This window comes from Carcharhinus amblyrhynchos, chromosome 28 (assembly GCF_965287045.1).
Source record: "Carcharhinus amblyrhynchos chromosome 28, sCarAmb.v2.hapA, whole genome shotgun sequence".
Classification (NCBI taxonomy): Eukaryota; Metazoa; Chordata; class Chondrichthyes; order Carcharhiniformes; family Carcharhinidae; genus Carcharhinus; species Carcharhinus amblyrhynchos.
The window spans coordinates 28,339,979-28,352,233 of NC_137351.1; the positions used below are offsets into that span (position 1 = coordinate 28,339,979).

A 12,255-nucleotide genomic window follows, 5' to 3' on the forward strand; every position below is an offset into this window, starting at 1 on the left:
CCCCCCCACCCCCCTCCTCCCTCCCCCCACCCACTCCTCCCTCCCCCCACCCACTCCTCCCTCCCCCCACCATCCCCCACCCCCTCCTCCCTCTCCCCCTCCCTCCCACACCCCCTCCCCCCCCATTCCCCTCCCCCTCCTCTCCCCTCCCCTCCCTCCCCCCCCTCCCCCCTCCTCTCCCCTCCCCTCCCCCCTCCTCTCCCCTCCCCCCCTCCCCTCCCCTCCCCCCTCACCCTCCTCTCCCCTCCCCTCCCCCCTCACCCTCCTCTCCCCCCCCCTCCCCCCTCACCCTCCTCTCCCCCCCCCTCCCCCCTCACCCTCCTCTCCCCCCCCCCTCCCCCCTCACCCTCCTCTCCCCCCCCCTCCCCCCTCACCCTCCTCCCCCCTCCTCCCATGTTATATATTAATGCTAACCACTGCCACCTATTTGAGCAACTGATATTTCCCAATCAGCATGCTGTTTGGCATGTGTCCCTCTGACCAGATGCAACATCTCAGCAGCCAAGACTGTGTCTAATTTTAGCTGAAGCACCAATAGGGGAAAACTGCTATGCTGTCATCTTAAAGATGACAGGACTACAGCTAAAATACCCATTTCACACTATTGGTGGTTAGCTAAAAGAAAATCAAATGCAACTGCACCATGAGTAGCAGGTTAGAGGGTGGGAGAGAGGTTAGATGGTCAGTGTTTAAAGTACAGATCAGAAACCCCAAAGTATGTTATGCTTGACTGGACCCCCGCAGTTTTTCTATTTTGGCATTGTGAGGATAAGGTGTTTTACTCCAGGTGTGATTCTATTTATTTAAACAATATGATTTAATTGTAACTAATAAATTAACTTTTTTATATAAATAAGTAACTCTAGTTCATTTCTATTAATTCCAATTTTCTTAGAGATTTAAACTCCTTCAAAATCAGTTGGCCCTACACACTTTTTGGGTTTGGGCTACCAGTTGCCTAGAGTAGGGGACCCACTTTTCCTAGCAAGTCCCAAACAGCAGCCTCCAGTGAGAGAGACACCTTGTTTCTTTCAGAACCCAGCACTAACTGTCCACTCTTCCTGTAAACTCAGCTCCTCCCCTTAAACACAACTGTCAATCAGCCTTATTGAAACTATATTCAAACCTCAGGGCAAATACAAATAAACAATACATCAACTCACAAGTAAACCAAACACCTTATTAACTAAAACTAATTCTTCCTCCATATTCTCGGCATGGAATATCTAGTTTGCAGCCACATCAATACCGTGTAAAATAGTGCTAAGTTTGAAACATTACCCTCAAGAACCATTATATAAATATATTTCTTAAAGGCACAGTATCTTCACAGAATATAGTGAAGAGCAGGGACTGATGACAGTTAATCAGGAGAAAGATTAGACTATAGAGGAAACCAGTAAGAGTGTAAAACCAGATAGCAGTTTCCACAGGGGTATTCAAATGGGGAGTTAATAGCAGATAAGGAAATAGTGGAATTAACATATTTTACTTATCTTTACTATGGAGGATAAAAGAAACACTCCAGTAATAGCTGTAAATCCCACCTTCTATGATGTTGCTTCCACAGGGCAATCCCTTGCTCTTTTAGCACTTGCCCCGGCCCAAAACAATGATACACATCACTCAAAATCTCTACTTATAAATGCCCCACCTCCTGTGGTACTTCACTGCATCTTCCCTCCCATCCCTTTTTTTGCTTTCCAAGCTCTGCCACATTTGCCCAAGATGTCTTGCTCTCCCTGTTGTGATGGCTTAATCTTAGTAATTCTGAATTCCATCCCCACTCCATTGCTTTGTCTGCTGAATTCACTTCCTGACAAATACTGAAAGCTTCCAGCCAGAATAACATTAGAGAAGATGCTGTAAATCTATTTCAAATACTCCCTAAAGTGCAACTTACTTCTCAGCCATTCTAATTCATTGCTTAACATTATATATAGATATAGCCTCAAAATTGAACAAAGGTAAACTAATGGTTTGATATAGTAAGTTTACAATAACTCCTATGGGACTGTAAAATTAAACTGGATTACATAGACTTGAGAACAAGTAACTTGTGTTCATGCTTCACATGGTCCCTCCCACCTGAACAGAATTTCTTTCCCTCTTGCATTGAACTTTCCATTAGAAGCATATGCTGCCATACAGAATGGTTGAGGTAACTAGCAAGTTCCATATTCTCACTACTTAGTAAAAAGTTCCCACTGTTTTTTTTATTAGTTATTGTTTATGGCTCAAGTTTTGGTCTTGCAAATAGGGTTCAGTTGGGTAGATGTAAAAGATAGTTTTGCAGTGCCAGAAACTTGTACCTAGAAAGGGAATCAAAAACAGTGTGATTGGTTGAATTAACTATGATCCATTTTTCAACCAAGAAAACATGTTCAACTTCACTGCTTTATGACAGCATAATTAATCCTTCCTGCTAACACAAACTCTCCCTTGTCCCTTGACATGTACAAGTAGCATCAGGTGAAATGGATGGCAACAAATCAGCCTGTGGCCTCATTTTTACATCTAAATGAGCAATCACTTAGTATTAATATTCAGATCAAGGTGTTCAACATTTGAGCCTTAATATCCTAATTTACTTGGCCCATTTATTACATCAGCTCCCCAAGTCTTGTACAATAGTTTTATGTTGCCAATTCTAATCTGCAGTCGAGGATGTTCACATCACCTTTCACACAAGTGGGCAATGGCCCCACACAATGAGCATTTGGCAACCTTGAAGCAGACAGGAATTAGAAAGGTTTCAGAGGAGCTGCTTACTTCAGCCAGGAGTGCTTCATGTCAAATATTGGCTAACCTCAAAACATCGTACTGCACATGTCCTTGGCATTGAAGCTTTTGAAACTTTGGATTGATTGAAAGTAATAACCACAGCAGAAGAGCACATTAAAAGGTTCTTTTTTATTGCTAGTCAATTAATGCCAACTTCATTTCTAGTGACAAATATATTACAGATTTTAATGAAATGTTTCACAATACAAAATCCGCATCAGTCCAACCTTTCTGTACAATTTCCTCCCAGGACATGCTGGGAAATCTTATCCTTAATAAATTTAAACTTAAAAAAATAAGTAAACTGACTGGCTTTTTCCTTCCGTTTGATGTGACCTTAGTCTTAAGTTAAAAATGAGGTAAAATGAAAACCGTCTACTTCTTGCCCAGGGCTTTATCCAAGTTGTTCTTTATGGCATCCAGGAAGTCAGTAGTGTTCACATAGTGCTCATTCAATCGAACACTGAAGGGAAAAGTAGAACATTAAGGAAGGCACATGAATGAGTTGGAAAATAAATTTTGTTCTGTCAAGTTTTAATTAAATCTAGGAACCCATCTGATATTAACCATACTTAATTATGTCAGTATAAGGAGAATAGTTTCTTGGTCTATACAGCAACTGCATTGGTAACAGGTTTTCAGTTAGCTGAGGCCCTGCTTGCAGCCGGGCCAGGTAACTTTAATGCAGTTCTAATACAACTATTCCCCACAATACCAGTGAATGAGGCACCTTCCCATAACACCCGGCCTTTCCCAGCCCAGGATCAACACATATTTGATACTAGCTTCCTCACCCTGTATTCTGAGAAACTTGTTACTCTATACCCCTAATCAGCCCAAACCCAGGCCTTCAATCTACACAAATGCTCAGACATGACAGTTCAATTTGGATTGAAACTGAGTAATTGCATTTTGGCCTTGTTCCTCACCTTTGAGATGACCCTTGTAACTATGGGATCCTGTCCAACCAAAGTGACAGCCTGAGCCTGGACATAGAGACCATTATTTTTGGCTCATGACCCCAACAGGTCAATCAGTTCATTCTAAGCCACCTTGTATATCTCAGAATAACTTTATTTTAGAGTTAAGTCTCTTTTAAACTTAGTACTTGAGTACAACTTACTGACTGAGGCCGTGAATACAACCAGCCAGATCCTTAGTCATGACATTACTTTCAACTGTTTCGACACACACCTGTTCCAATGTCTGAGCAAACCTTTATCAAAAATAGAAGTAAAAAGTTAATGTTAAGAGACATTTGAGACAGCATTTTAAATGCCTAACAAGATGTTACCTTGCCAGGACAGAATGAAAAGGTGCTACAGTGAATCACTGCATCACTGTTCCAAATTAAAGTCAGTATACCCAGCTTAAAAAGGTCCATGACCTCATCCACAAATCATTACACAAGGAGCCTCAACTTGTCAATTAGAATAACTTTTACGTAATTCCTGGAGGAACAGCTATAACAGATTACTGATCTCTAGGCCAAACCCAGCTAGGGAAGACCTGGAACAACTTAAATTTAACAATTTTGTACATGAAATGAAATTTTATCCCATTCTCAACTTCTTCCTAGTCTCCACCATAAAGGTAAGAAGTCTCATAACACCAGATTAAAGTCCAATAGGTTCATTTGGAATTACGAGCTTTTGGAGCACTGCTCCTTCATCAGGTGAGTGGAGAGGTTAGTTCACAAACGTGGCATATATGGGCAAAGACACAATTGCAAGATAATTACAAATTGGAATGTGAAGAATGGTTGGAATGAGATTGCTTACACGTAATGAAGTCTTTGCCAACCCCAGTCCAATGCCAGCATCTCTACACCATGTCTATCATAAAACATCAACTCATGTTTGCCTGTTTTACCTGATAAGGTCTTGGTTGCTATCCAGCTTTCCACGATGTTCAAGACCTCGAGTCCAAGCAAAAATACTGGCGATGGGATTAGTGCTGGTAGGATTGCCCTGCAATACACAGAGGATTAACCCATTTCTGCCAAGTGATTAATGCAGCACTCCTTCATTGAAGTTTGACTCAAAATTTTAAATTTGACGAGTGAAACCAGAGATGCAACTCAAAGAAAATTACCATCTCAACAACTATTACCTAGATGAGATGGCTGCATTGTGGTAATGTTACAAGATCAGTAATCCAGGGATGTAAGCTAATACTCTAGGAACATGGGTTCAATTCCCATCTCAGCAACTGAACTGAATTGATTAACACTAGTGTCGATGGTGAATCAATTATAAAATCCTACTTTGTTCATTAATGTCCTTCAGTGAGCACTAAGAATAAAGAAAATTACAACGCAGGAACAGGTCCTTCGGTCCTCCAAGCCTGCACAGAGCATGCTACTCAACTAAAACCCCCTATCCTTCTGGGGACCACATCCCTCTATTCCCATCCTACTCATGTATTTGTCAAGATGCCCCTCAAAAGTCACTACCGTATCTGCCTCCACTGATTACATGTTACCTAGTCTGGAATACGTGCCAACTCTAAATTCACAGCAATACAAAAAAACTGCCACCTGAAATGGCATAGTAAGCCACTCAGTTCAAGGGCAATTAGAGATGGTAAACAAATGCCAGTGATGTCCACATCCCATAAAACAACAAAATTGCAACTGAGGGCAATTGAAAGAGTAAATAGGGGGAAACGGTTGATTGGTCGGTCAATGACCAGCATAATTGGCAAAAGAACCAGAGGGCAATGGAGATTTATTTTTAATTCGTGCCATGAATTAAGATGTGGAACATAACAACTGAAAGGATGGTGAGCAGTAAACTTTCAAAATAGAAAGATATGTAATTGACTAATTGGGTAGTTTCTAGAGCTAGCACAGATACAACTGCTTTCTATTATAAACCAAATTCCCACAGTAATAAACGTATATTTCACAGCTTTGCAATGTGTGAAAGAGTGCAGCGATCTATATTCAAAACTCATTTACCCAAGTTTTAATGTAAACAAAATGGGAGAGTGGATTTAACCAGAATCCGAGTCCGATCAGTGAATTCAATTTGAAAAGCTAATAGCTGCAAGCATATAGTTAAACTGGGCCCAAGGTTTTAAAATTCAACCTCATTCAGAAACATTCTCAAGAGAATGTACTATTAAAAACGTGTACATTCACAAGAATCACAGAGCGACTGTGTCAACACTAGGATTGTAGAAATCAACTAGCCTGACTATGTATGCTCCTTGGAGACTGACTCTTTTGTGACCAAATGAAATTCTATTTTTCACTAAGTGAATACTGCATTTTAAAAAGTCTTATGTTAATGGATAGAATTACAGGATCAGGCCAAAGCACATCAAGTCTATATTTACTTCCACGACAATAAAGTCCAAACTCCCTCATTCGTCCTTTTTTAAATCAAATTGTACTTTCCGTAGAACCACTGAATCCTTACAGTGCAGGGAGGGCACCATTCGGCCCATCGAGGGTCTCTAGAGCAGAGGAACAGAGAAGAGGGCTATGGGAAAACGGCACAGCATCGGAGCTGAAGTCAGCATACATCAGCCGTGATCGTACTGAATGGCAGGGCAGGCGTGAAGGGCCCGGTGACTGACTCCTGCTTCTACTGTGCCACATCGCCACTCATTTTCCTTTTCAATTTTTGGACTTGGCTTCAACTTGTTTCCTTCAAGGTTCTAATTACTTCATTGCTGTGACTAGCTGAAAATATTTGCCAACTCGTCTAATGGTCCCCCGCTATTAAAACAGGCTGCAGATTACTTCAGCAATCAACTCCATATGATTGGAGTCAGATTTCTCTCAACTGAAAGATAAATATTATATTGCAGTGTTGGAGGTAAAGGAAGGTCACATCTGAAACATCAACAAATCACAAGTTCTACTTGGCAGAGTGACGAGAGAGTGGAATTAGAGAGCAGGAAACATTTGCTTAAGATTCAGTAAATGCACAGCCTTTCTTCCACCCCTATAAAATAACTGCTGTGGCACCTTAGATTCTCAGAGAGTTGGACATGGGCTCCCAATTACATAATTTGGATAAGTACACACACAATTTAGACAGATTGCCACCTAAAAAATCCACAATAATCTTCGAAAGGATAAGACCTATCATAAATTTTTTACAGCTGTAACCAGTCTCAATCTTACTTTCTGATGTTCTCTGTAGTGGCGTGTAACTGTGCCATGGGCTGCCTCTGCTTCAATTGTCTTTCCATCAGGGCAAACCAAAACAGAAGTCATCAAGCCAAGAGAGCCAAATCCTGCAGGGCAAAAAAACAGAAACCGCACATATGAAAAGGGACCAGCATTGTTTGTTCAGGGTCCAACATTATGTAAAAATATTTATAATAAATTTACCATATAGCCCTTCAAGCCTATTCCATCATTCGACACAACTATGGCTAATCTACCTCACCTTCACTTTCCAACCCATTCTCATATCTCAATATCCAAGTGACCAAAAATCTGTCTCTATCTTGAATTGATAAAATTCACAATCCTCTAGGATAGAGAACTGTCAAAAGGTTCACAAACCTGAAGAAATTTCTCATCACAAAGCCATCCCCTAATGTTCTAGAATCCCCAACCTTGAGATCCAGAAGTTGCTTAATAGGCTAGACACTATCAAGTGTTTTCTTCTAAAACATTGGCCCATTTCACTCAATCTTATCATGCATTACACTCATGCCAGCAACCTAGTCAACTTAGGCAGTACTACCTCCAAGACAAATATCTGAAGAATGATATACAAATACTGCACAACACTCCAAATTGTAGCAAGATTTCACTATCCTCGCAATAAAGGCCAACATGTCATGTAATTTCCTATTCACTTGCTATACCTGCATGTCAACTTTGATGTACAATATCTAGGACTCATGAAAATCAACATATACAAGTTTCACACTTCAAAGAATTTGCATCTCTATTCCGGTGGCTAGGTGAATAAGCTCACGCTTCCCTACTTTATAGTCGTCACCTGCTTAATCCATTTTTATATCTTCACAAGCTTTATGCCCTCTTTTCAAAACAGATACATTACCGTCATCTCTTCATCCAAGCCATTAATATAGATTGTAAATAGCTGAGCCCCAGCAACAATCATTGCTTCATTCCTGAGTTATGCCAACTCAAAATCCGCCATTCTCAGTTTCCTTTCCATTAACCAACTCACTGGCCTATTAAATCCATTTTCTCTATTTTTGAATAGCAGTGTTACTTTTGCTAACTAACTTGCAGATAAACTGTTTATTTACCCATCCCCCTCAGATAAACTTATACCCACATAAATGACTTAGATTCTCATTTTACACCCAAGTATGTCTCAAAATTTAATATGGGTTTCAATTGTATTAGGATCACCTCCCTCACCACCTCCCTTCAAGGATTTTTCACTCGTTATTATTCCCCCTGTCGCCTCTGGTCAAATACCCGAGAACGTAACAAGTGGTTGACTGAGTGGCTTGGATCACAGCAGCAGCAATTGGAGTAGCTTGAATAATCTACAGAGATTTATATCATGGAAACAGGCCCAACTTGTCCATGCCATCCCTTTTTTGAAAACCCCTAAGCTAGTCCCAATTGCTCATGTTTGGCGAATACCTCTCGATATCCATCTTACCCATGTAACTGTCTAAACGCTTTTTAAAAGACAAAATTGTACCCACCTCTACTATCACTACCTCTCACAGCTTGTTCCAGACACTCACCATCCTCTGTGTGAAAAATTGCTTCTCTCAAAACTTTTGTATCTCTCCCTCTCAACATCAACCTATGCCCTCTAGTTTTAGACTCCTCGACTTTCGGGCAAAGATATTGACTTCCTTTCAGATACAGAGTAAAGAACCCTCTACACTATCCCCATCAAACACTCCCAGGACAGGTACAGCACGGGGTTAGATACAGAGGAAAGCTCAATGTTCACTGACCCCGTCAAATACTCGCAGAACCTGCACAGCATGGGGTGAGCTAGAGACCCACCCCGTATTACAGTTGGAAAGTCATAACTTGTCCTAGTTACATTCGGCACAGCAGCATCACGAGTCAGACGCTGTCAGGTTCCAAGTCTGGACTGTGTTTCTCTCAGCCAACATGTGGCGGTACAAGCTCATGGGAGAACAGTATGCACCATGGCAGTGGGCTATAACTGGACTCAGTTCTGCTTTCAAAACCATGTGCACGCAGGGTGATGGAAGTACATACACTATGTTATTGACTCAATTTGCTTCTCAAATTTGGACCAAGGCAAGCAACAAGCCTAGCTATTTCAATTAGGATTCTATTGAAAAGGACATTTTTGGGTTAACTCTTAAACCCGTTTGCCAGTTAACACTGAACCACAACACACCAGCAGCATGTGGGTTTGTCTGTTGAAAGTCGGTGTTAAAAGTCCTCCGGGTCTACAGCATGAATCCTGTCTTGTACTATGTTAAACTACTGCCACTGAGTAAGTCTAGCTCCCAAGCCAAGAAAATGCAGCTGATCCTCGAGGTGGCTGCAGGCTGAAGAGACTGATTTATTAATTTTGGCAGAATTTAGACATGGAACACTTGGCTACAATATTCTATCACACCAGAAAGTTGCATTAAACAGTTGAGCTACTTTCCTTAGTGTTTTGTGCCCATGTTCATCCCTCTAGATTTTGCTTTGGATGACCTACTTTTGTTTTTGCACGTGCCATAAACCAAAAGTTAATTGAAAGTTTTGGTTACAGTATTATATGTTCACAGGAGACAACTAAGAATACTGAAGTAATTAAAATAAGGAACCAGATTCAGAAATGCAGCTGGGTTAGCATTACTACAACAGTATCAGAGTCAATGTCTTATAATGAAAACAGAAAATAGTGGAAAAATTCAACAGGTCAGGCAGAACCTGTGGAGAAACAACCATTATGAGGTTCTTACCAGATGACACTAAGATTGGTGGCATAGTGGACAGTGAATTAAGTTATCTCCAATTGCAATGGGATCTTGATCATTTGGGCCAGTGGGCTGATGAATGGCAGATGGAGGTTAATTTAGACAAATGCAAGATGATGCATTTTGGTAGATTGAACCAGGACAGGACTTAGTTAATGGGAGAGTTACAAAACAAAGATCCAGGGGTACATGTTCATAGCTCCTTGAAAGTGGAGTCACAGGTGGACAGAATGGTGAAGAAGGCATTCAGCATGCTTGGTTTCATCGGTCAGAACATTGAATACAGGAATTGGAACATCTTGTTGAAGTTGTACAAGACATTGGTAAGGCCACACTCATAATACTGTGTGCAATTCTGGTCACCCTATTATAGAAAAGATATTAAACTAGAAAGAGTTCAGAAAAGATTTACTAGGATGCTATCAGGTGTTGATGGATTGACTTATAAGAAGAGGCTGGGACTTTTTCCTCTGGAGCATAGGAGGCTGAAGGGTGACCTTGGAGAGGTCTATAAAATGAGGGGCACAGATCAGCTAGATAGGCACATGGGATTAGCTGTTTTTAAAAAAGGGCAGCATGGACAAGTTGAGCCGAAGGACCTGTTTCCGTGCTGTAAACCTCTATGACAATGAGGTCATATGACTCTTCGGTCCACAACATCGAATAAATTGGGAATTATCCAAAATTGTCATTTTCAAGAGTTTGCTAAGTTGAACAGGGCAAAGGAAGAGGAAGAGCAGCATGATTGCAAGGAAGAACACATTTATCAGTTTGTATATCAATTATTTAACAACTTCTGAAGTCCCACGCATGAGAAAGTTATACATTTGCCACTGAGATGCAGAATATCACATGCCAGCTGTCGAGAACAGCACAATGCAATTCGGACTGGCTCTGTTAATACCATCGAGTGCGAGTGGAATTATAAGCATGTGAGATGCACAAAAAACGCCACACTATTCTTGCAAAATGCTAAGCTGAAAAGCCCTTTAGCTAGTGCGACGATAATCAACTACAATTTCCTAAAAAACAAAAATTATCCAAGATTACTCACCCTCATTTCTATATCCAGGTTTAAATCAAAAGCAAAAAAGAATTTATTTTTTGGAAAAACTGCTTATTTGGCAATAACTGTAACAGTTACAAAACAACAAACGCTGCCAAAATATTCATTTCCAAATGATATAACACTCCAATTTAACTTTCACAGAGGCAGAAACATATGCTCAGCTAGTAAAGCCAGGGTCATAGGAACTCTAATGCCTCTAAGAGGGATAGAAAAACTAAAATTTAGAATAAAGGGCTGATTCTTTTATGATTAAGAAGCAGACAATCACCTTGAGCTAGAATATCAGACTGTACATCACCATCATAGTTCTTGCAAGCCCAAACAAAACCGCCAGAAGACTTCAGTACTTGAGCCACCATGTCATCGATGAGACGATGCTCATACCATATACCAGCCTTCTCAAAGTCTCCTTTGTACTTCCTGTAGGGAGGGTCAAAAAGGCACATCAGTGCCACAAGAACCAACAGTGGTCATGACTTTAATTACAGTGCAACTAAATACATGCAGTCAAAAGATCCATTTTACAGCAAATCTTCTGCCCAATCCATGCATCACCTACCTCTAGTCAAACATGACACTATGGCCCATTTAAACATTATATGGACATGCTTTCATTTTGTTTCCCTGATTTTTCCAGAAGACAACTGGGCAGTTTAGGATTACAGTATTTGCATTCATAAAATATGTGGTCATGGAATACTGAGGTGTTCCATCTCCAGGCATGTTCAAATTTTTAATTTCTAATACATTTCATCTCAAATTATTGGGTTAATGCAAGACAGAAAGAGATAAATACTTACTGCTGAAAAACTTCCTCAAAAATGTCTTTGAAACGCCCATCATAAGCCTTTAGAATAGTATTCTTTGTGCTCATGTAGAGTGGCCACTTTTTCTGCAGGGCATACTGAAAACAGCTGTGAGCAAAACCATTGATGGACTGCAGGGGGTAAAAGCAAGAGAAAAGTTACTTGGAATGGAAGGTTAGACACAGGCATTCCCAGTCCAAACGTCACATTTTAGGGTCATTTCCCACCCTTTGTCAAAGCAAAATGGAAGCATGTTCAGAAGGGAGCATGTGCCATCTATACTGCTGCCAGTTTTAATTTCACATCTCCTGAATCTGCAGACTCAAAATTCTTATTCTTACACAAGGTTCCACAAATGTTTTATTCTTGTCATCCAGTCACATTTTTAAGTATGAAACTTCCAAATGCTCATTTTCAACAACTTGGGTGCAATCATACAAGGAACACAAGCCAGCTTGCAGGTATTAGGAAGGTAAATGGCATATCAAATTATGTATTCTGATCCTAAACGCCCACAAGGAAATAACCTTTCACCATCTAACCCTGTCAAGCTCCCGATAACCCTATATATCTCAATAAGGTCGCCTTTCATTCTTCTAAACTCCACTAAGTACAGGCCCAACCTACTCAACCTCTCCTCCAAAGAAAATCTCTCCATACTCAAGGTAAACTGAGTATACCTTC

General features: G+C 40.6%; 1 protein-coding gene across 1 annotated transcript in view; it reads right to left on the reverse strand.

Moving 5' to 3' along the window:
* Positions 1 to 2,894: 2,894 nt before the first annotated feature.
* Positions 2,895 to 12,255, reverse strand: part of idh2 (isocitrate dehydrogenase (NADP(+)) 2) — a 30,943-nt gene continuing 21,582 nt past the window's right edge. The window contains exons 6-11 of the mRNA XM_080214419.1: positions 11,566 to 11,702; positions 11,034 to 11,185; positions 6,923 to 7,035; positions 4,657 to 4,754; positions 3,908 to 4,000; positions 2,895 to 3,247 (exon numbers count right to left, since the gene is read on the reverse strand). Of these exons, the coding sequence (XP_080070545.1) occupies positions 3,160 to 3,247; positions 3,908 to 4,000; positions 4,657 to 4,754; positions 6,923 to 7,035; positions 11,034 to 11,185; positions 11,566 to 11,702 (681 nt within the window). The 3' untranslated portion in view covers positions 2,895 to 3,159. The remainder of the gene's footprint in view (positions 3,248 to 3,907; positions 4,001 to 4,656; positions 4,755 to 6,922; positions 7,036 to 11,033; positions 11,186 to 11,565; positions 11,703 to 12,255) is intronic.